At 32.2% G+C, this 24,882-nt stretch overlaps 2 protein-coding genes across 5 annotated transcripts; both read right to left on the bottom strand.

Moving 5' to 3' along the window:
• Nucleotides 1-543: 543 nt before the first annotated feature.
• Nucleotides 544-13,084, bottom strand: LOC115449245 (sorting nexin-13). Of its 3 annotated transcripts, XM_030177045.2 has the most exons (24): nucleotides 12,845-13,084; nucleotides 12,109-12,220; nucleotides 11,517-11,731; nucleotides 10,969-11,192; nucleotides 10,675-10,827; nucleotides 10,256-10,428; nucleotides 9,832-9,948; nucleotides 9,559-9,673; nucleotides 9,096-9,224; nucleotides 8,425-8,645; nucleotides 8,110-8,174; nucleotides 8,000-8,040; nucleotides 7,745-7,912; nucleotides 7,138-7,230; nucleotides 6,453-6,566; nucleotides 5,762-5,895; nucleotides 5,335-5,547; nucleotides 5,007-5,103; nucleotides 4,502-4,584; nucleotides 3,982-4,100; nucleotides 3,769-3,837; nucleotides 3,452-3,558; nucleotides 2,648-2,761; nucleotides 544-2,132 (listed from the first exon to the last, which is right to left on the bottom strand). In XM_030177045.2, exons 1-24 carry the CDS (start codon nucleotides 12,955-12,957, stop codon nucleotides 2,026-2,028), a joined length of 3,096 nt encoding a protein of 1,031 aa, XP_030032905.1. In that variant the 5' UTR covers nucleotides 12,958-13,084; the 3' UTR covers nucleotides 544-2,025. The 3 variants fall into 3 exon arrangements, with proteins under 3 accessions (XP_030032905.1, XP_030032975.1, XP_030033056.1); XM_030177115.2 differs by lacking the exon at nucleotides 7,745-7,912; XM_030177196.2 differs by lacking the exons at nucleotides 7,138-7,230; nucleotides 7,745-7,912.
• Nucleotides 13,085-14,143: 1,059 nt separating this feature from the next.
• LOC115449101 (protein rogdi) lies at nucleotides 14,144-21,871 on the bottom strand. Of its 2 annotated transcripts, XM_030176924.2 has the most exons (7): nucleotides 21,695-21,871; nucleotides 21,522-21,593; nucleotides 21,315-21,446; nucleotides 20,122-20,279; nucleotides 18,693-18,813; nucleotides 17,395-17,604; nucleotides 14,144-16,045 (listed from the first exon to the last, which is right to left on the bottom strand). In XM_030176924.2, the coding sequence occupies exons 1-7, from the start codon at nucleotides 21,728-21,730 to the stop codon at nucleotides 15,977-15,979; spliced, it is 798 nt and encodes a 265-aa protein (XP_030032784.1). In that variant the 5' UTR covers nucleotides 21,731-21,871; the 3' UTR covers nucleotides 14,144-15,976. The 2 variants fall into 2 exon arrangements, with proteins under 2 accessions (XP_030032784.1, XP_030032713.1); XM_030176853.2 differs by having other exon boundaries at nucleotides 21,315-21,593; nucleotides 21,695-21,854.
• Nucleotides 21,872-24,882: the final 3,011 nt, after the last annotated feature.

The following is a 24,882-nucleotide window of genomic DNA, read 5'->3' on the forward strand; positions in this document are numbered from 1 at the left end:
TTTGGACCGGTAGTTCCTGAGATTAGCGCGTTCAAACAAACAAACAAACAAACAAACAAACAAACAAACAAACAAACAAACAAACTCTTCAGCTTTATATAATAGTATAGATTTACGCGACTTTGTTATAACCAACTGAGGAAGTTGTATAAATTCGTCATATTTTGTAAGTAACTTATGCAAACTTACAAAATGTCACACTCGCCAAAGATCGAGTTAAAATTATAGAATGTTTCGAAAAAATATAGGAACAAAAAATGTCATGACACACGGTAATAATAAATTGTTTACCAACACTCAATAACAACAGCAAATCCTTCTTATTGCTCAAATGTAAAACAAGGCACAATATACCTTCGCCTACTAAACCTTAGATGTAAATGTTTAAAAATACTTTAGTACAGTCCTTTCTAATATAATGAACAAAATAGTTGACATTTCTTTTTAATTTAAATAAACCAAGCCCTTAAAACAATTGGTTTACACTAAAAAGTGAATTTCTTTAGGAGGTATATTTTTTGGAAGTATATAATAAAACCAAAATACCATATTAATATATTATTTACACTCATGCCATAAAATTCTGTAGTAATGGATTATAAAAAATATATATATATATATTTTAACGGAAATATGAATAAATAAAATGTTGCCAAATATTTTTAAACATTTCAATCCATCCTTGACCATAATAAATAACCCAATCTCGGGTTTAAAATCGGAAATGAATACAATTTAGTGTTCATACCTTACCTAACAGATTACTATTCGATGTTTTCTCTTTGTCAATACATTCAAAATATGTAATGAAATAAAAAAAGACAACCTATCAAACATTATTTTTCTAAATGTTATTATTGCTCATAGCTATAAATATACAAAATTGAGATATTCAGAAACACTTGTTGCTATAACTGTCTTAATTAATTATTTCTAATACTGAATTTTAGTCTATAATGTATCAAATGCTAATACGCCAAATTGTTTATTTCAGTTAATAATAATTCATCAATATTGAACTTAAAGTCAGTAGTACTAAGGTATTAAGTTCGGTTAGAAATAATGCGAATTAGAATTTTCTAGAATAAGATTCAAATGCTACGTGTTTGAAATAACTACTTCCTGATATCAACAAATAGGTATTCAAAACATGTAGCATTTAAAGTATTTTAAATAACATACAGTATTCATTCATGCTTGTTACCCACCTCGAAATTTGGAAGCTATTCGACATAAAACATTTATATAATATTATATACAATTATTTTTACCTGTCACATATTTTTTGGATCACGGAATGTGAAATCGTTGCAAAAATTACATATTTTAGAAACATATCGAAATTTTGAATGGACAAATAAAAAAAATGATTTCAATATATGATAGGCAAAAAAATTAACTACTTCACCCATTTATACACGAATAATAGCTAATAATAAAGAGTAAAATTGCACTAAAACAAAAAACCACCCGGGGCTAACGTGTCAACATTTGGCACACACAAAATATTCGATACTTACCGAGTCGGCCATATTGGTTTCCAAATTACCTAACTAACGTGGAATACCGATTTTTTTACTATTTTAGGCACAGGCCGTAAAAGCATCTGCCAGCACATTAAACTCATGAAATTGTATCGACAACAAAAACAATTATGTATATAGATATCGCGATGTTAACAATGGAACTTTAATATATTTATGTTAACTTAATTTCGATTATCACTTCAACGCTTAATTCCCTTTATAGACATGAAGAGTCGTAACAAATAAATTCTAATGCAGTCAGCTACGTCTAAATGTGGAAGTATTTTAATCCCTTAAATAAACATTTTTACAATCATGACTACCCTCATATCGATAAAAATAATTGGAACATTTTTTTTTTGTTCAGTATTTTGAATTTCGCAAAAAAAAATATTTTGAGCTGTTTTAAAAAGCAAATATTTTATTTCGTTTTAAATATTAACTTTATTCAGTAGCTCTAAAATAAAGACTATTAATAAAGCCATCAATGGGAGAATACTCATACGTTCGTACTTTTCTTAGGCGCCGGCACTCTCGGTGAGTTAGAGTATAATTTCTTGAACAACTCCTGGATGTTGTTGTCGGGGAATAAATTCGTCAGCGTCGCTGTAAAATATACCATTTCGTTGGAGAAATTCGTCAAAATATATTTTATATAGAAAAGTATATTAAGGTTTTAATCAATGGAAAATAATTATTTTACATACGTCAAACAATAATAACTACGTATGCTTGGTAGAGTCTATTTAATACTAGGTTTTGCTCCCAGCTACACCTGGGTGAAAAGCCTTTCTCGCTAAAATAAAGTAACTGACACATGATGGCGCCATTTGGACAAGAGCGCCATCCATGTATTTATTTAAAGCAAAAAAACTGATAATTTTTTTATTATTTCCATGTAAACAAATTACCGGCAAAGAAATAGCTTATGTGTTCATTTAGGATACAATCTACCCGTCTGCCAAGTTTCATCCAAATCTGATCAACTTTTTATAATTTTTTTTTTAACAGACATCCAAACCTTTCAAACTTTTACATTTATAATATTTGTGAGATTAACTAAAACAGTCACTAGTAATAAGTTTAATTGTTATGAAATTTTTTCTTGTCTCAATACATACCTTCAAGTAACACAAATATCAGTCGCCTATTAATCTCCTGTGTTTGGAAGAGATCGAAAACCGTGAGAAGTCCTCTACGCGTCGTGTCGGACCCAACTATGTGCCTTAAATCGTCTGAAAATGTACAATTTAATTTAACTATATAGGCAATAAACATTTTCAGCCTTATGGTGTTGCCAATTTTTTATTAAAAATGACGAAACAATCAAACAGTTTGTCTGTTAGAGATTTTCCCACCCTCACACCATTACACCTCCTGAGAGCCAGAATCAGCAGTGACACGAATGTTGATACCCAGCGGTGAAGCTCGGCGAGTCTCAAAGAAAAACTAATATGTTTTTATCGTAACGATATTAATCAAATAGGTAGGAAGTTAATAACTAAATAATTCAGCCTGTTAGTGAACGATGTAGGGACACACACAGGCGCAGCTATGTAACTGTACGTACGCAGTTGTGCGGGTACGCTGTGTCACACCATGCCTCATATAAAAGTGACATGCGCCTTTGTTAATTCAGTACGTCTACTAATTTGTTACTATTACCACCTAAGTACGCCGCTATGTATTAACGTACTCTGAATCTTTGGAAATAGATACTTACTAAATGCCATCCTTTAAAAAAAAAAAAAAAAATGCCATCCTTTGAGTTTAATTTAGTACCTATGCTAGAGTTTTGACTCCCAAAAAAACATCAACAAGCGACATGGGTACCCAGGTCACACAACACCACTACAACTTATAAAAACGATAACTACCCTCTGTTTCTTAACAGTTTTAATTCGATTAAAATCGAATAAGTTTACCTGAGCATGCGGACAGCAAGGCTACTTTAGCTGCGACTCTCGTTCTTGCTTTGGTCGCCGAATCTCTATTTGTATAACTCGCGTTGTGTCGACTTGTCAGCCATTGTCTGAAGCAAATCGATCATTGGAGAGAACCGTAACATTATAATTAATAATATTGCTAGAACTCGAAATAAATAAAAAAAAAGATTTTTAACAAAATACTGGATTTCTTGGTTAAATTATGAAAAAAGAAACACAGAAAGAGATTTTATGAATATTTACAGAAAAGACATACTTGAATCAGTTTGTTCAAAAATTTAATAATATAACCTCACTTGAATGTTTTCAAATATTGTACAACATTTCTCGGTGACGTCAACGACGATACCAATTCGAGGACCTTCCTGGAAACAAATTATAACTATTATTGTAATAAAAACAACAAGAACTTGGATAAAACAACAGCATATTACACATGCTACTTTCGCGCAAAATTCGATTGCTTGTGCAATTCGAGCGAACATTCCAGTAATGGCGGTATCACTTACTTGTTGACCCTATCTGCTATCAAGGTCCTTATAGGCGCGAGTAAACGACGCCGCAGCCACAGACCTCTGATGCCCAACACTTCCTCCAGTAACTTCAGCGGGACACTTTCATCACTATCCTGTTGAAGTCGATAGTTTGTATTAGCAAATTTGTAACGTAACTTTTATATAAATGCAGCCCCCTTAGAATGTAAAAGAAAAACGACACGAGAATCTAAGTCGTTTAATTATAATTGGTCGAGAGACAAACATGTGACTCACTCGTTGAACTTTCAACCAATGACAAATTTCAATCAAACGACACGCACGTTCGTATCGTTTTTATTATACAGCATTGTAGGCTGATAATAAAATGTTTATATAAGATATAATTGAAGATTTATAAATATATAGTTAAGTTTATGTCTATTAAATATATGCGATAATCTAATTGTAATCTTCCCTACTTTTCCTTGTGGCATAATATTATGATGAGTATCAATCAATCAAGATAAATTATTGCTTAAAACTTCATACTCACGTCCTGGCCGTCCGTAGTGGTTCCAGTTTTGAAAGCTTCATAATAATTTTCACCGCTTTTACCCTGGAACACTTTTGATATACCTGAAACATCGTAATATTAGGTATATTGTTAATGAATACTGGTAGTTACCGTGTTGTGACAAATTTTAAGTAAATCCACCAGAAATGGAAGTTAATATTGATTGAGAGGAACGTAACGTTCAAAACTAATGGACATTTTTCATACTCCGCAGCCATGCGAAGCAAAATATATGTTCACAACAAACTAACAAAATCAATTAACAATCGCAAAAGCTATCTCCAAATCGATTCATTGAGAAAATCGAAATGAAAAAGTAAAATAAACCAGCCAAAGTAAGTAATCCGAGCACAATGATGAAACTATTCAGATTGGTCTATGCCTTTTTTGTGATTGGCCCATTCCTAGATCGATCCAGAGATAAAACCTCTAAAACAATGCGCAATCGCATTCTAACCTAATTGAGATAATCTGCAAATCTTACCATCCATGACTCCGTCAACGGTGTTCGCGAATTGATCGGGCATGTTCTTTAATGTCCTCATGCCAGCTCGTAGAGAATTCACTAGTAGAGCGTCGATCTGCAAACAAACAATTACATAACTACACACACACATACACTCAATAACCGCACATATACTGTGATACAAGTCTTATGTCGAAGATTGCTAAAATTACATGACAATTTCAATACCATAACATCCAATGAAAGAAATATTCGTAATGTTTTTTTTCTTTTTTAGGAACCAATTAGTCATTTATTTAAAAATACAAATATGTACTTAATATTTAAAAAAAAAGAAACTACTTACCGTATTACTATGTTTCTCCTGTTGATTTTCGGGACTGAGAAAGCCTCCCAAATAATCTTGCGACAACAGCGCCATATATTTACTTTCTCGGGCGAGGCTGGCCAGCGTTTGCAAGTAATTATTTAACATCCTCTTTCGAGTTTCTAGAACAGTTCTTGACGTATTCTGAAACGTCTTCTTGGCTGGGAAGGGAATATGACCTAATTCTGGCCACTGTGAAAAAATATTAGAACATTGCAATAGTCGATCACAAAAAAAAATATGATATATTGCGCGTGTAGCATAACACATAATATATTCATCCTAATGAACGATAAGAAAGTTTTGGCTTAAATGACTAGTATCTAATATGCCGCGAAATATAGAGTGAAAAATATGATCAAACATTTCGCTGCCTACATATGAAAATTATTATCATTTATTTTACCTTTTCTTTAATAGAACTGTGCAGATCATAGAAATCACTATATCTTCTGTAAATATGCCACACTTCATTGTCGGACAATCTTGTTACAGCTATTGCGTAGATACCAAAGGCGCGACCCTTTTCTTGGACCAAAGCTAAAAATAAATAATGTAATTAAATGTACAAATAACATTTTCTATAAAAAAGATTATTCGGTAATGGATTACTTTAAGTACACCTATTAATACGGAGATTCGATAAATCTTAAAACCGACTAATCTAACAGAATCCTATTATATCTAAACCTCTAAACATATTATAAAACAAAGTCCCTTTTTCTGTTCGTCTGTATGATATCGATTATCTCAAAATCTACTCAACGGATTTTTATAAATTTTGGAATGCAGATAGTTTGAGACCCTGGGGAGGTTATAGGCTACTTTCTATGTCGGGAAAATATAAAGTGAGACTTTTATCTCGGAAAACTCCTTCACGAGGGCGAAGCCGCGAGCGAAAGCAAATCTAGTTATCAGTGGCGAAGCGTCCATACAACACAACCCGGCTTCCCTTTTAGGTTTATTTACGTTTAAAAACGTTTACGTGTTAAATTGATCACGAAATCTTAACTAAAGCAAGTTTTTATTTCTCGGGTTACCTTTTGAAAAATTTCATCCTTCGCCACTGCTAGTTATATACTCAAAAAATAACATACCTGTCTCTATAATACATGCCGATAATGGAGACATGAAATTCTTCGCGTTACGACTGATCTCCGAATGCGACAAAGATAGGTTGCTCGTGTTCGCCGATGTCAAGTTTGATGGTCCTAAAACATGTTACACTTTTCATATAAAATCATACTTCTATTATGTTTCGTTTAAAAACTAAATTACGAGTAAGCATAAACTAAAATCGTTTTAGGATGCGATAAAAACAGCCAGACATACTCCTATAAATATAACAATCGAAACTTTGAAGCGAGATTTAATATTTAACATGCATTAGTAAAAAAACACAGGTTAGAAGATATAAAAATGTGAGTAATGTTATTATAGATATCTACTTTTAGGATAGGGAAGGGAAAACATCCTCGATACTAGGTTCATTTATCGATAAATTATTTTATTGTGAAATAATACATAATTCATTTAGCTGTGAACCTTACAAGCTAATCTTGTGTCATAGAGATCCACAATTTTTTTGTGTTTCATTTTTAAATAATTACGATATCGAAATTATTTTGCATTTAAAAAAACTAAATAACTGGACTTTCTTTTAATGTGTAAAATTACAAAAATATTAGCATAAAGAGTCAATAAAAAATATTATTCATATTCCAATCGATATATAAGAATTGAACTCAGTGCCACACTCGAAACACTTCAAAAAGTATTTACCTGCGCTTTCATTGATCATCTTTTGTGCCAAATTTCCGACTATGTCGGAACGGGAACGATTATGTCTCGCTCCAGGCACTGACAAAAAATCACCTGAGAAATTATTAACCAATAAATTACTATTTTTCATCAAATATTACAACATGTGTGAATAATTTTAAATCGATATTTTACAATCGATTAGGCCCTATCGCTTGTTAAATCTTAAAAAATGTTGACAGTAAGTATGAATGACAAATTATCAACTTATTATATTCAGGTAAAAATTATTTTTATACCTGTAAAATTATGATTCTTGAAGTTATTAATTAATAATAACCAAGATTTTTCAAACAAAACTAATACCTAGTAGCATCGAACTATTTGTTACAAATCATAAATTCATTTCAAGTGTACATTTAGCGTATAAGTAAAACTACAAAAAACATGTGAGAACTACTCAAAAATCAAAGTGTAGATCTCGATGTACACTCAAATTAAACGCCTCTAAATACATACATAAAAAAAAAATCGAAAATCAAATCACACTGTCGCCAATTACTGTCGATAAATCCACACTATTGGACTATGTGCTAACAATGTCTACATTAAATTGCCAGGCATATACCAAACACACTGCATTTAGGTATCGTGTGGTTCTTGTTACTTGGCGTCCGTCGCGTCAACGAGCGTGGGAACGTAAACGACTTGTTCGGTAGTTCGTATTTATATTTCGACTTGGACCACAGCCTCGGCAACTGGTTCAAGCAAGATTTCACGATTTTCTTGCATTTGTCTATTATTGTTGAGCATAAACAATTTCACGTGTGGTTAGTTGTTAGAAACATATACGATAATCGTGCGCAGATACGTGCATACATACCGCTGTATTTCCTGTCCGATTTGTCGTCCTTCTTGTAGTCGCTGAAAGTGTAAACATTGTTTAGTACGGTTATAGAAGAATAAATAAATATAAGCTTTAAATTACTTTACCTGTGATTTTTATCGGAGCTGTCTTCGTTGTCCATCATGAAATCGGATTGCCAGGAGGGATCGTCCTAAAATAATAATTAACCGACTTAAAAAAAGTGGAGATTCTCAGTTCAAAAAAACAAAATTTCTAAATGCTTCTCCATATTCAAAATGGACATTTTACTAGGTGATTAAAATATCTTTAAACTTGACAAATGACGTCACAAGCTTAGTATCCACGACGGCGTTAATGTACTATGAGACAGGTACAATGAATGAATTTCAGCAATTTACTCATATATCACTTTTAGGTAGTATAAACATTTATATTCTCACCTCCAAAGCGTCGCAAACGCACTTTTGAACCTCGTCGAAACAAATTACAGGGTTGTTCGTAAACTCCTCGCCTTCTGTTGTGATCTTTCTAACTAACTCAGCGTGACAATTGTCCGGCACTCCCATTATGGCTGGCTTGTTGGGAGCTAAATATAAATCACATAGCTCTAATGCCGACGAACGTAAATTGTCTATGACTGCTTTTGACGTGTGCGGGGCATCTGTGAAGAAATACAATGTGTCAATGTATATAGACAAGATCGTCATGCCTTGATGCCGGAAAACAAACTATATTGTAGGTCCAGAAAGTTGCATGTTTATTAGCAATATTTTTAGTGACATTTTATATAAAATATGACTGCCTCGGTAGCATAGTTGTATTACGGTACGACTGCAGTACTGAGGTCTCTGGTATCATCCCCGGCTTGGACGCTGTGATATTAAGTGGTTCTACTCAGTATTAGCCCGGAGTCTAGAATTTGTGTCTGATATGGCTATGGGCTCGCTCTCTATCATATTATGGGGGGAATACACACAGCGGAAAGTGGGTGCATCTGTGCCTACCCCGCCCCCCCGTGGGGACAAAATGCGTGTGCGTGTAGATTAGATTAGATTCAATATGAAAGTGTGACCAAACTACAAAATGAAATAAAAAAATGTAAAATAGTTACCTGCTTCATTTAATTCAATTTCCAATAGATACTGTGCGTTCGACCTCCACGCCGCCGTCGCTCTTAAAAACTTTAGTGATCGAGCAACTTCTTCGGATATTTTTTCCGCGGCTGTGTTGTTTGAAGCCCCTGTAAAAAAAAATATTAAGAAAAAAAGAATTAACGTGATCCCGCCTCTTCAGAAATTGCCATAAATCACGGCACGAACGTCCGTGTTATTTCATATTGTTTGGCCAACATACTGAACTTGCGTTGGTACCTCGCCCAATCATTGTTACGCCCAATTGTGTCACAATCTAGGAGGGCACATAGCATATAACAAAATAATCAATAAATTATAATAATATAGCACAAGTATAATAAGGAAAATATACTTTATCGATAGCATTCGCGAACCTGACCCAAAAATCTAAACACTGGAAAGTTCTATGACGTCAATAATTGTGCCAAAATATCAAAATACCTTCTTGAGGTCCCAATGTAGCCCGCCTTGCTTGCATAATCCTGGTCAAATATTGCAACGATGACAGCTTCTGGCGGTCTTGCAGTTCCCATTCACCCGCACTGTCTTTTGAGTGCTAAAATAAAAATATAAAAAATTGCAGAAAATGCAAAAAATATAGTGGAATTTCAGTCCCGTGATTGTCAAAATCGAAAACGCACGGAGAAAATTAAAAAAAAATCAGAAAAGCAGCCTGTATTTTATGTAACTATAGTACTTATACAATACACTTGCCAGTTTCTGTATATCTTTTTGTACTAATTCCAAAGTGGAGTCCAATTCTTCAGCGTCGCTGCAACATCTTATTACTATAAGAAATAGTTCTGATGGCAGTGACGAGTCGCGACAACACTGTAAAGCGCAAAATAGTATAAATACTTGATATTACATAGGTAATGTTATCAAACCCGTAACAAAATTGTAACAGGCCGATGTCTCAACATTATAGATTTTGGAGAAAACTAATATAGGAGGTATTTATTAGATCAACAGAAGCTAAAACAAGAATTTCTGTCTGTCTGTCTGTATATTTATACACGCATAACTCATAAACTATTTCATGGTACCGAATAAAGTTTTCACTGATGTATTGTTAAAGATCTAACTTAAAATATAGGTTCCATTTTATTCCAAGAGATACACCTCCACAAGAACTCACCATCCTAATAATAGTTCTGTTGATATTATCAGGGTCGCTCAACAGGTTGATAATGGGCCGCAGTACAACAGCTGACAATAGTTCTATCAAAATAACTTTTAATGCATGACATTTCCACGCCTCCTCGGGAGCGACTAGATACAGCACAGCCTCAGATACCTCGCAGAGTAATTCTAGAATACGAAATAAATCTACCAATGCCTTTTTAAAAAAAAAATGTTTAAAAAAAATCTATGTATTAGTATTCTAATAACATAATGAAATAATATTATATTCTTACACATACTATATATTCATTTAATTTTAGTCAAATAAGGAAAAATTAACCACATTTATATTTTATTCTTTACCCAGTACAAAACTTATTAATAATTGCTTAGTTATATCAAAAAAACATTAAAAACTATTATAATTCATACCATATTCTTTGTCTGCATTCATACAGAATACATCGCGACATATTTGTTTATTTTCAATTGAGCATTCCAGTTCAAAGAATATGTCCTTCAGCGTTTTTCCAGTTATGTTTTCTGAGCTATCATAAAATTTCGATTTACCAAATGTTTGCGAATCTGCAAAAAAATATTGATTATAAAAAATATACTTAAAATGACTGGTCTGTCAAATATTTTCTAAAAACGTATGTACATAGTGAAGTAGCTTCTAACACCCATCACTTTAAATCTCATTTTGGAGATAACAAACAAATATACCTGGTGGCCACGATAAATCAGTTTCACTTTTATTTCTCCTGTGACTTTTCTTGTCATCTTGTTTCTTAGGACTTGGCCTTGTACTGTCACTGCCCAACTCTTTACTGTTCAATAAATCTATGTGTTTCAGCCTTACTCTGGACTGTTTGAATAATTTTAAATGTGTGGTAAGTTCTTCTGGGAATCTCGTTGATAATAAGTGTATCCAGTCCACACTTTTTATCCTATAAAAAGATATCATATCTAATAACACTAAGTAATAATTGATAGCTGCATTTCTATGACTAAGGCACTATGTTGAAATTATTACCTTAATTAAATCATTAAAAGAATATAGATTGAATTACTGAATGCACAACTTATCATATACTATTATTTAAAATCATTTTTAAAATACACAAACAAAATTATAAAACAAAATATTTGTCTCACTATGTAATGAATGTAAGTTAGCAAATATTTTTCCCCTTTCCCCTATTTTGAATATTCATTAAATATATATAAAACATTTACTGGATCAGTATGAAAAAGATTATGGCATATCTCACCTATTAGCTACATTAGCACCAGTGGCCAGCACCAAACGTTTAATGGCATGTGTTGTAAACTCTTCATCGCTTGTCAGTATCTCGTACCATGGTGTCACATAATCGTTGATTATGATTACAATAATCTCATTGAGAAACGAATCAACGGTCTCACTGCCTGTTATTCTATTGTCAAACTTTGGTAAGGCGGTTTCCTTTTTGAATAATTCCAATATCTGGAACAGAAAATATTTAAATAAATATATAATATTTAACTTTATATCGACGGTTGAAAGGCTAATTGACTTAAACAACATTTTTTTGCTATACTAAGTTTCATACATATTAAAAATACACTTTTTTCTATGTTTTATTATCCTAGTTAAAAGTTATTGAAAAAAAAATTTGCTTGAGTCAAGAAGTTCAACTGTCAATATTATAATTTATTACTGAAACCATTCTACAATCAAAATATCCAAACCATTGAAGTCAAAATATTTCCTCATCCTTGCTATTATTAAACACACTTAACAAATGTTTTTAAAGTGTTATCTATGTATATGATATATTCAATTGAAGAAGTGCAAACAGTATGATATAAATGTTTGTTTACCTTTGGTATCTGAATGGAATAGTTTGTGCGTTGCAAGGGATCATCGAGACAGTCCAAATCAACCGTAAATATCTTTTTGTTGTCATAAGAGAAGTATAAAATCGTTATCACTCTGCAAATACAGATAAAATAACAATGAACATAGTAGCAAATGGAATTCATATTGTTATTTCTTCTTAAAATTCTGCCCTTTTTTTTATTTATTGTACTTTGTTGTTACCCATTTTGTTTTAAGGCCGAAATGACCTCTGTACTCCTAAAAGTAATGGTTGTCATATTTGAATCTTGGCTATGCAAAACTTGACCAAGCTACCGCAAGGTGCAGAAGACCATTATTAACACACTAGAAAAAGCGTATGTCACAGTTCAAATCCAGAAAAAAGTACTGTTCACAGCCTCTTCTCTACACAATACTAAATGGGATTTGCCCTGTTCTGTATACTTTTCCACAGAATAATCTATCCCACAAAAAAAGTATGAAGGTTGAAAGAAATTATATGTAACTATAATAAATATCTACCTGATAGACCTATAATTGGTAAAAAAATAAATTACCTTGTTTATAGAGTATATGGGATATCATTAAAACCAACGATTATCTACAAAACCTATGGTATTTTCCCCGTTTACATGAAGCACAGTGTAGCAGATAAATATTAGGTTAATGCTTATACGTCATTGTAACATATAAATATTATTAGCTATCTATTAATTGCTTTACTTCTCAGGTACTTACCCAATTAGAAAAGACACAAAAAATGTAAGCAAAGTCAAGTAAATACCGAAACCGAATAAGCCTGTAATGATGATGGAAACTAAACCAAACCAGGCAACGATTCTCATTGCCATTATTATTATGTTTGTTTATCCACAAACGTACAATTTAAAAACACAAAAAATAAAAAGTGAAAACAAACTTTGATGGATTGACTGATAGACTGACGTCTTTGGTTTAGGGATGACCTCTGACTACTGATTTTGACACATAACGATACCCAAATGTTTTTGAAATCGATATTCAATCGAAACCAGTGTTGTTTATTTTTATAATTATAGGACATGTTCTGCACCTATTAAAAAAATTTACACTTGAAATAAAATAAAATTGAAATTTACAATTATTTATTAATAATCACTGAAATACATTTTAAAGCATATTTTATTTATTTTTTATCAAATTCTAATAATTAAAATCGATTATTGGAACCGTAAATCCCTATTTAGACTTTTTAAAATAATTTTAAAAGATGGCAATGAAACATAAAACCGTGCAGCCAATATATATAAAAAGAACCATATTCAGTCCTTATGCTGAAATTGTAGATTTTCAGAAGGTCAAGGAAATCAACTAGGGTTTTTCCATTGTTCTGAGGTTGAGTGTGTCCGGAGTAAATTTTATACGTTGTAATGGAAAATATTATTGGACACGTCTTCGTAGACACTATAGAAAACTTAGTTTACCAACGAACCTATTTTATCTGAAGGGTACCTAAGTAATCTATTCTAGATCTAAGTAAATCAGAGGTAATAATTATTTATACCAAACTTAGATTTATTGTTCCTGGCACGTTAGTCCGTTTCTGGAGTTTTTTCAAATAGAATCATTTTATTGTGATGATGTGGATTTCGAAGCATCAGACTTATAAAATAGTTCTCTTTATTACTTACAAAAAGCTGTTTATACTAGCCCTGTATTATACGAGTACGAGTATACTGTCCCCAGATAAGCGCGGGTCTTTACTACTAAAAATTTTATTCGTAGCCTACCACGCTAGCGTAGTGCAGATTAACAGATATCACACAACTCCAAGCTTCTTTTTGTAGAATTCTCAGGTACACCTGAATCGTGATATATTTCTTCACCGTTAAAGCTAATGTAAATTAATAAATTATACACATAACTTCAAAATTCAGAGGTTCGTGTCTAAGATTTGCAGACATCTGTCTCAGCAGACCATTCCATTCCCAAAAAGGCTACTTAATGTGTACCAAAACTGTATAATAAATAAGTAGATGTAATAAATAAAACATTGCATAACAGCATTTCGATTTATTGGAATACAACACAATCACATTGAACTGATTTACACAGTAGGTATAGTTACAATAGTCTTGAGACTACCTAATAATACTAGTATAATAATTTTATTGTCAAACATGTCAAATGAATGATTTGAACATGGTGGTACGAAGTTTCACAATTGAGGGTATTACTGCCCCTCTTAAATTAAACAATGGAATAACATTAAATGCATTACATAGGTTTCCGAATGGCCATAAATTTACACAAAGTAAATCGCTATAACAAACCTTGTGGAGTCGAAGGATCGGTAGTACGCTAAACAAACAGTATAAGCATATAAGAATAGAATTTTCAAACATCTACAATAAGTGTAAAACCACGAGATAAAAACCAATATTCGTAAGATGTGCATTTATAAATATATTTTTTAATTTATATTGTGCATTAAAGGCAAACTTTAGTTTTTATATCCAATTGTTGACAATCCATGTTGGTATTTTATCGATATTGACACCTTTCGAAGTATTATTCTTATTCAGTATTCTTCAAATAAATGCACGCAACGAAATAGTTTTTACGAAATATTTTCTTTTTTTCTGCCTCATCTGTCTTTTTTTGTCTATGTCAATACATTCGTTTGAAATGAGTGTGTTAAGACAAACAAAAAAATAGATGACGCAGAAAAAAATAAATAATAATATATAAACACTATTTCGTTACGTTCATTTTTATGAGAAATACTGATTTTAAATAAACTTTCAAAATCGATAACAATACCAACAAGAATCCCACAACATATTAATTTAAAATACAATTATTACACTTTCAAATTTGGTATGATGCTTATTTTGGTATTAGAACAACACAATGCAACAATTAAGAGTATGGAGAGATATAAAAACAGTACACAATAATTACAAAGATATATTAGAGGAATATCAAGGCGGGAGTCATTATGGATTGTATAGAATTTATTACATTTTACTAATAAAAGTTACATACATGTCTAATAGTTATGGAGTGTTTTGTCTTGCTGTGTTGAATGGCGTTTACAATCGGAGGAAGCGAGACAAAACATTGTATAACTGACAGAGGTATACAGCGATTATTATTAAGGCATTTATAATGTAAAGATTTCTTGCCACATTTTATAATAAATTTCCACATTATAAGGGAACTCAAGCAGAGGTTATTGCGCCTGCGCCTGTAGTTGTCGCAGTATATTTGTATAACATTTATTATAGTGAAAAACTCGCATTATATCATAAAAGAGCAATCTTTTGTGTTGACGTTATACCTTAATTTTTAATATTTTACAAAATATCTATGTTCTCTTATACATTATGGCGATTTAGAAATAAAATTCGAAGCGTTATTGCTTCCACGTTGCATTGAAATTCTTTTAACTTTACATTCAGATCTATTTCAATTGTGCACTTAACAATACCATACAAAATAGTGTTTTTAGATTAAATGAAAGTTTCATATAAAAGTAGCCTCCATTTGATGATCGTCAATACTGTTATAAATTATCAGAAATAAATATTTTGGCAGGTTTTAACAAGTCTTTATTTAAATAAATAAACGAGGAAGCCAAAAAATCTTTTCAAAACTGATCATCAAATATCACATTTCTGTACACAAGTGCTTCATCTCAGATTAAATTATCCTATAAATACGTTATTGTTAATAACTATACATTATATTACAACATATTCAACAAGAATATCAACAATGGACTCGACAACTATAACTAAATAAATACATGTACGTACATAAATACATTTTGTTTTGTATATGTCATACCTAGCGGTACGTAAGTAGTGTGTGGGTAACTAGTAGAGTTCAGTTCAACAACATTGAAGCAGATCTTGATCCCACTGTGAAGTCCTTGTATTGGGAGAACACGCACAACTGAAAACAAAAACGATTTATGAAAAATTTTACATGTTAAGTTTATAAATGTAAGTTGATAAGGTTCATAATGCGTATTTCGATAGATATTTTTATCGATATCGAAAACCTATTTTTATTGATAAAAAATTAAAATAACATTTATGACCTCTCAAAGTTAATGTGCTAGAGCGAGGTAAAAAACATGACATGTGTAAGTGGGTAATTTTTTCTGTGTCAATTTCTTTCCGTGAAACCAATACTCAATCAAATAATGTATTTGAACCTGTAAAATGTTATACATTATTCAGAATCCGTCAATATTATCTTTACCACCAGTTCTTACCAGAGAAGATCGGGCAAGATATTACTAATCAACACCTATTCCAGCGACATTCACTCCTCAAAAATCATATAGTGTAAGTGTTTGAGATCAAACTATCCGACCGTGTTATCGCCCGATGATTGTCCAAAACGTGTAATCGACGCGGTAACACAAAGCAAAGATAAAAACTCCTATAAGCCACATATCGACAATACATTAGTCACAAAAGATTATTAGTAATCTACAGAGTTTTTCACGAGTAAAACAATTATAAAGATCTTATCATGGCTACTAAAATACCTGTTATACGGCACGACGAGATAAAATGTACCTTTCGAGTATAATCAAAACATTATCTCCCTGATAAATGATTGATTGGCCAAGACAATGAACTAAGAAACTTGATATGCTAGAGAAAATAAGTTGAAAAAACCTTTTTGGCAGAGTCTTATGGTATATATTCGCTTGGTAATATTAAAATGGAAAAGTATTTCCTTACTAGATATCTAACCACTAGAATAGGTTTATTTTAAGTGCAAAATGCTAGGGATTTCCCTTTGCTGCACTTAACTTGTATGAGTCAACAATAAAAATATAATTTTCTAACATGCCCATTACATAAATATAGAGTTTGCACATCACTTGTAAATAACTACAAGAATTTAGATGCTGATTTCACATTTTTTTACGACTATGGCAAAGTTAACCCATTCCCCCTACTGGTAAGTAAATTCGGGTCCGGATAGAATGTCGACTGAAGAGAAATTATCCAGCGCCGACACCGCCACCAACCAACTCGCTGAAAAGTGAAAATTGCTCTCAGCATGGTCGCTTAATTTTTCAACGGTTGCGTGCACCTAGTGCTCCCAAAATTCCGGTGTGTTTGTATAAGCCGAACCCTATCAGCTTACAAACGTACATACATTCATAGTATCACGTCTCTATCCCATAGGGGTAGACAGAGACTATAGATTGCCACTTCGCACGACTTTGGCATACTTCTCTTACTATCGCTAAGAAACATAAGTCATCTAAAAATGCATACCTTATCTTTAAGCTGTTGGCACATGTGTAGAGCTGCAGTCAGCATGAACAGCACATCGCTCAGCCACGGCACGGCACAATCCGCCTGACACGAGTCGATCCTCATCGTGCCATGCACAGAACTCAACTGGTACGCGACGAATATCAACTTGTGCGATTGGATGTAGAACGATATCGCTAGGTCTTCGGGCAGGTTTGGCGATAGGGCTTTCTGGAAAATATAAAATTGCAATATTCGAAGTAAATGGTTAAAGTAAATGGTTAAAATAACACTATTTTGCCGATTTTTTTGCGGTTTTAATATCATAATTTTCTCCCGACGTAGCGAAGAATTTGCAGGCTCCGTGGTCGGACTAAGGTGCTAGTCATCCGAAAAGTCAAAGTTACAAAATCTACGCGATAAAATCGAAAATTATTTATATTTTAATGTCTAACACTCGCGTAAACATAAGATATAATGATGAATAGTTATTAACATTTCATACATGCATATAACCTACACATATTATCTATAAAAAGAGTCGCGAGCTTAGCCAGCGCGTGCCTCCGGCGGAAGAGATAAAATATTCATCGATTTTAACACTTCTATAAGTAAAATGTTTGAAAAAAGTGGTGAAACGGTTCGCCATACTAAAAACGGCCATTGAGCAAAACATAAATAGTATTTCAATTTATATTTGAAAGTTAAGGAGCTAACATAAACGAATCAACTGAAAGAACAGAAATTGGAAAATGTTTTCATTATCAAAATGTAATGTAAACATCATCTTATCGACATAAGCTTTGTGCGTGATTCAAATTACGCTCAGATCACACTTTTTGATAGATAACACAGTGAATTCATCTTGATATCACTATCCCAATAAAGGAGACAGCGTGGTATTAAAATAAGGATTAAATATTATCTTAATTCCGATTGCATGATGTAATTGGCCATTAATTATTATTATCGATTTTTATTACAGATAATCTTAAAGCGACATATTGAGCCGGACGCGGCGCCGGCTAAGCGTGAAAAGGAGCTTTGACATGTGTAGTATAGGTATCTTAAGAAAATAGGTCACAGTCAACAATATTTAACACTCAATTTAATATTATAATCAAACTGGCAGACCACTCTAGGATTAGTAGAAAGGTCTCAGAAAATAGTTTATAGTCAATAATATTCACTCAATATTATATTATCAAATTGTCAGACCACTCTTCAGGTTCTGAATAACGTCATACTGTATCCATTCCAAACAATTTAATCATTATAAGACATGTCAAAACCGGGTGTATATTTTAAGTAATACATACCATATTTCTACTTTTCATAAGTTCGTCAATTGCTCTTTTTTTAGGTAATACTAAGGCAGTACGCGCGCGCTGTAGAGAACCAATTAGACATTGAATTATGTGCAACACTTCTTCTGACGATCTGTAATAAACAATTTAAAAAACATTGCGTCAAAGATAGCTTTAAAATTACCTTTTGTTAAATATATAATTTCAATCCAAGTATTATATAAAGAATTCTCAAACATAAACACACATAGCATTTAGAAACAGGCATCCATTAATGCAAGTCAGAAAAATATAAGGGGACTCCATTTTCAACTGAGGGGAAACTAGGCCACCCTATTTCTGAGGGTCTCAGGTTTGAAGCACTCTGTACCTGTGAACAGCTCTGTAGCTTAGCCCAAGTATAAGGAAACCGTAAACTAAAAATAAACCTTTAGCGCCGTAAAAGTTGTTGTTGTTGACGAGATATATATTAATTGTGCCGCCACAAACTCTTCATTATTCCGCAATAATTTGCCGTTTAAATTAAAAAACGTTTCATGTTTGACTGTTACTAGATATACTATAATTATAATACAATAGCTAATGTATTCTCTTGTCCTCATCCCTCCCTATAGGCTCGGCAACACACGTTTTTAACACACGACACAAAACAATTTGACCTTTCAAATGCCGGTCAGTTGCCTGACACAAACCTCTCTGGGGATTAATAAAAAACTGTTAATTTAAATAATAACCACATTGGTCCAGGGGCAGTGAACTTACACAATAAAACCTTGGTTTGAAAAATCATACTATGAAATATTTGATAAGATATAAAAAAAAAACATAAAATAAAGGTATTTGATCTGAATTGCAAGTAACAAGTGTATACAATTCAATTCCTTACAAGATGGAAATACTGTGAATAACTATCAGTAGTATTTGTTATACTTTTCTCTACTCTCTTTTGTATTTCTACATAATATGTATAATAATTATAACTGGTAATAATAAATTATTTTAATAATAAACCATGCAATCACATTCTATTTCTCGTTTAAAACTAATTACTTGACATTAGACAACTAAAGGTCACTGTGTTAGACATTTTAGGATAAACAAACCTTGAAATAACATGGCTAGGTCATCACTGATTGTAACGAGAATCTTTATTTATTATCTACCCTTGTTTATTGAATATTCTGTTATTTATGTTTTAAGTGATAATTATCAACAAACATTATAATCTAGTAATTTTCTTTGTTTTTAATTACTTTTATTGTAATGTGCAATACTTACAGGAGCAAGACATTTTTCTTAATCAAAAAAACTAAAAAAATGCTAAAATAAATGTTCATACAATGCAGTACTGAAAATGCCATAAAAATATGAATAATAAGAATTAAATAAAAATTTTATCTTTGATATCTAACATTTTAAATGTGTTAAGTACTTTTATTACCTGAACACATAATGTTTATCAACATTATCAATATAACCAATGGCTTGCTGCAAATGATTAGCTGCATCTTGGATCTGCTGAAGCTTCCACGGCCCATCCTGGTTGATAGAAGTACGGCATATTGAGTGCATTTGCCTCAACACCTTGAAACTTATGTCCTGTCAAAAATCCCACATACATCTTTATTCGGGGCAAGATTACAGTAGTGTCAATTAATGCCTTATATGATCATTTTATTATCATAAAAACCTGTCTTATTCTTGAACACTTACATGACTTGTGTAATACACTTACTAAAACAGATAATTATAAATTTTACTGCCAAATATGGTCATAATGACATTAAAGGGACCAGCTAATCTAGTCACCATATCCAATTGTCATTATATTAGAAACACATACTTTTTTAAATACTATAAAAAATTATATTTTTTATATAATCTGTATCAGTATAACCAATTTCTTCTGTACATAGTTTTAACAAAATAATATTATTATATATGCTTAATGCATAGATTATGTATGACCTAAATTATTGTATAATCTTGCAAATATTAGTTTCTCAGCAAACAGTGAATCTTATCATGTAACTCGGCAAGTGATAATATATTGTACAGTATTAACATTTAATCTTTCAATGGTTAGAAGTATGAACAGAGGAGAGGTTCAGAATGTGTAAACATAACACAATATAATAGTCTAAACTATTATTAAAAATGCTGAATTTCTGTTACAATAGCCTAATGTCCGAAATTATTGTTTCAATTATGAACATTTTCACTAATGCAAAGCTTCATAATAATTATAATTAAGACAGTGCCCTCAGCAAAATGGCATTTATAGTATGGATATTGTTTCATAACTTTCAATATGAAAATGTCACTAAAATTATTGATTTGGTGCATCTCCTTGAGTACCCATCATTAATACGCAAATTTAGTTAGAAAATTAAATAAGGAACATTTTGGTAGTTTAAAATTTTCAAAAATAACTATATTTTACCTTATAAACCAATTATTTACAAGTCTTTGCATATTAACACCCATGACTTGTAGGCCATAGAAGTATGGAACAAATGTTCAAGGCCATTTGCTAAGGAGAGGACTTAAATAAGCGTCTTTTTATTGTAGCAACAGAGTTTTATGCCGGTTGCGCTGCAAGCAGAGGCTATATGAATACATGTTATTACTCACAGCATGTGTAATGCTATCTCCAGTCAAGGTAACAATACATTTCAGCTGCTCTGGTGTTGATGTCAAGATGAACTTGTCCTGTTTCTGTCCTTCGTTCCCATATAAAGGAACAGGAAACCTGTGGGCGCATTCCTGTGAAATTTGATAATTTGTAAGTATCCAAGGATACAATGAACCTAATAGCAAAACTTTCCGAATAATACTTACGACTAACACTGAATGCAGCTGATGTAGTATGGCGTGAACCTCCTCGCGGAGCACCCATTCAAACTCTTCTTTCTGAAAACAATTACACGAAATGAATGGACATTACGACCTATTACACAAATTTATATGCCAATGTTACGCTAAGGCGATCAATGTATCATTTAACATCTTACCAAATTAGCGGCTTCTTCTTTTTCGTTGTCGCACATTTCAATGAAATTTTTATGTACTAAATGATTAATTATTCACAATTTCCGAAAAGCACTGAACGTCACCCATCCACATCCACGAGATTTCACAATTGATTGATGGGGGAAATGAAGGGATCGAGACGGGTGAGGGGGTTGCAAAAATTGTGAAATTGACACATGACAGATGTGATTCGTTCAAAAATTATTTTACCCCGATTATTTTATAAAGAACTAGAATCTTCTTGTGCTTGAAAAATGAGAATTTGAAATCAAAATTTACTCATGCATTACTTTACGTAATGAGCAGTAATGTTTTAAGTGATGTCAGCTTTTGACAAAAACGCCCTAACGTTATAGAGACATGCTATTCAATGGAATGTCGTACAGACATTTTGAGTCTTACCAATGAGCCGTGACACAGAAAGTATGGCGGCGAATTAAATTCAGGTACATACAATACATAGTATATGGTCTGCTAGAAAGTATTCATGGTTTCAGTTTTTCTAACTTATATTTTTCGGGAAACTAACATGGAAAGCTATAAATAATGCAATGAGTTTATAAACACAACTTTTTTTTTAGTTGGCCTGTCATTGACTATATTTTTATTTGTACAAAACTGACAAAATTATGACATTGGATTTGACTGAAAGACAAAACGTAGTGATTAAATACACTTATAAATTAACCCATATAACATATTTTGTTACAAACATAGTTAGATTCAGCTCTAAGTTTAAGATTTGACAAAAAATGGTTTTCCCAAAACTGCTCGAAGGTGCTTATGATAGAATAGAAAAATATTTAAGGGCTTCTGATATTATTGCTGGGTAAAAGAAACATTGATATTATTTATATTTAACATTAGCATTTCATATAAAAGTTTATAAGTGAATGATAATGTTAGTAGGTATGTATAAAATCGTGTAGGTAACGTATACTCACGACTTTTTCTTCGACGGGTTAGGCAGAGGTTTAAATGGTGCCCTAACATCTATCTCGTAATAAGGATGGCGGACAAGAAACATTAGTTCGTGTGAGAATTCTAACTTAGGACGACTCAGGGAGGATAATGTGTTTTTTTGTATATCGACAAATTTTGGAATCAACGCTTCACAGGCCTAATACTATGATTCAAACAATAACTTGCTGAAGATGTTTTTTCAACATTAGCTTACTTACTTCAAAGAAAATAGCGATTTAATGATGAACTAAATTATTTTCAGAAAATCAGGACGGCATATGAAATTTCCCTATACTATGTCAGCAAAGATTGCTCAGTTTCCTTATTTTTTATACATGAAAAAGAATTTCATATGGATGTATTACCCATTTGGCTTTCTTGGTGCTTTATACGTTTTTTCTATTATTCATGAAATGGCAAACTCGGAAGGTAATAAACGTAGCTGGGCAGAATCTCAAAGAAAAATTGCTGAAAAGGAACACCACCATTAGTTATAGCATTTTATCTTAATGTGTATTAAAATTAAATTTATATTTTTATTTTAACCATTTTAGTTTTTGCTGATTGAATATGTTTAAGTATAGGTCAGGTGGGGCAAGTGCGCCGACGGGGTAAGTGCACCTACCCTAAAAAAATCGAGAACTATTGATGTTATACAATTACCGCAATCTTACATCTATGCCACTAACTGAAATACAGTTCCACTAAAAAACATAAATGGCTATGTTCATTTTAATACGATTTATTCGCCATTTTATTTTAAGTGTCATTTAGACCTGTAAACCGAGATGACCCCGTGAAAGATAACATCAAATATTTCAAGATATTTAACATATTTCTGTAAACCAGTAAGGTGAATACATAGTTTAAACCTTTTATTTTAACTTCCTGCCTGAATTTTATTTATATATACTAAAATAAAGGATTTTTTAGCAATGCGAAAAAATGTACCTAAAAATTGTCGAGTAGGGCAAGTGCGCCACAGTTAATAGTCGTATGGCGCACTTGCCCCTGATCCATATATAACCAACCTTTTTTGAGAATAAATTTTACTAATATGAATTATTGTTATTAAAATGTTATACTTAACAGCAGATTTTTTTGTACTCAAGGTATTTTGTTTTGAGCCGACTTAAATAAAAGGGCGTATTAGTTAATTCGTTTTTACAAAAGAAAAACTGAAATACCTTGGTGTAGAGCAACTTTATGTGAATAGGTTGCAATTGTTCGATCAGGCACGTTATCTGGGTATAATGCAGCTAAAACATATCAAATGTCATAAGGCCAAATTCTAAGTAATTGAGTTATAACGCATTCAAAATTGTTAATTTCTACATTTTTGTATGTTTTTTTTAAACAATAAAAAAATAAAATCTAAAATGTTTTCAAGCCCTGATTTACATATATATGGCGCACTTGCCCCGAATTTGATTTGACAGCCATAGTTTGTTATAATATTGAGTGATTAAAAATTATCCAAGAGCAATGCGAGTAAAACTTATTTCTCTATGGACTAAAGTGTGTGTTTTCTTTATAATGTTTCATATTGGCGGTTTTTTACACAGGCGCACTTACCCCATTTCCGGAGGCAAGTGCGCCTACTACCATTTTTTACTTTGAGCAAAATATTATTAATTTATGGTCCGATTTCCTTGAATGGCTATAGGTTGTTATCACAAAATACCAAATATTCTTAAATTACTAAAATTACATTCTTAAGTCAGCACAAAAAGAAATTATTTTGCATTGAATCCAGCTATGAAAATTTTATGGCGCACTTCCCCCGACTGACCTTATTTGATATGTTTCCATTTGGAAGTAAAAGCAGAGCATTAGAAGGAAAGGTCAAAGTGCAGTCAGCCTCAAATGAATATTTTACGTTTGGTATATATTTACTAGCTGTAGGTCTCTCGTAATTTATGAGAGTCCGCCTGGGTAGGTACCACCGCAATGTCTACTTTTGCCGCCAAGCAATAATGTGAAGTCACTATTGTGTTCCGGTTGAAGGACATTGTAGCCAGTGTAACTATTGGACATATTAATACTAGATGCTTATAAACAAATATATTCCATGGGAGCAAATTACTAGGATACAAAATGTTCATTTAAGAGATGTTACATCCTTATTCCAAACAACAAAATTCGGTCGACAGTTACCTACTACATTTCCTTCTAACAAACTTCCAAAAAATTATACAAATATTCG

This window comes from Manduca sexta, chromosome 17 (genome assembly GCF_014839805.1).
Source record: "Manduca sexta isolate Smith_Timp_Sample1 chromosome 17, JHU_Msex_v1.0, whole genome shotgun sequence".
Taxonomy (NCBI): Eukaryota; Metazoa; Arthropoda; class Insecta; order Lepidoptera; family Sphingidae; genus Manduca; species Manduca sexta.

What these genes read in the sequence shown, in the direction of transcription:
- LOC115449245 (XM_030177045.2), bottom strand. Translation starts at nt 12,957, where the DNA reads ATGGCAATGAGAATCGTTGCCTGGTTTGGTTTAGTTTCCATCATCATT. An exon ending in ACAGAACTATTATTAGGATG is followed by an intron (nt 9,949 to 10,255) that starts GTGAGTTCTTGT and finishes TGCGCTTTACAG; the next exon opens with TGTTGTCGCGACTCGTCACT. An exon ending in AAAAAGATATACAGAAACTG is followed by an intron (nt 9,674 to 9,831) that starts GCAAGTGTATTG and finishes TTTTTATTTTAG; the next exon opens with CACTCAAAAGACAGTGCGGG.
- LOC115449101 (XM_030176853.2), bottom strand. Translation starts at nt 21,730, where the DNA reads ATGTGCGACAACGAAAAAGAAGAAGCCGCTAATTTG. An exon ending in AAGAAGAAGCCGCTAATTTG is followed by an intron (nt 21,594 to 21,694) that starts GTAAGATGTTAA and finishes AATTGTTTTCAG; the next exon opens with AAAGAAGAGTTTGAATGGGT. An exon ending in TTATGAAAAGTAGAAATATG is followed by an intron (nt 17,605 to 18,692) that starts GTATGTATTACT and finishes TATATTTTCCAG; the next exon opens with AAAGCCCTATCGCCAAACCT.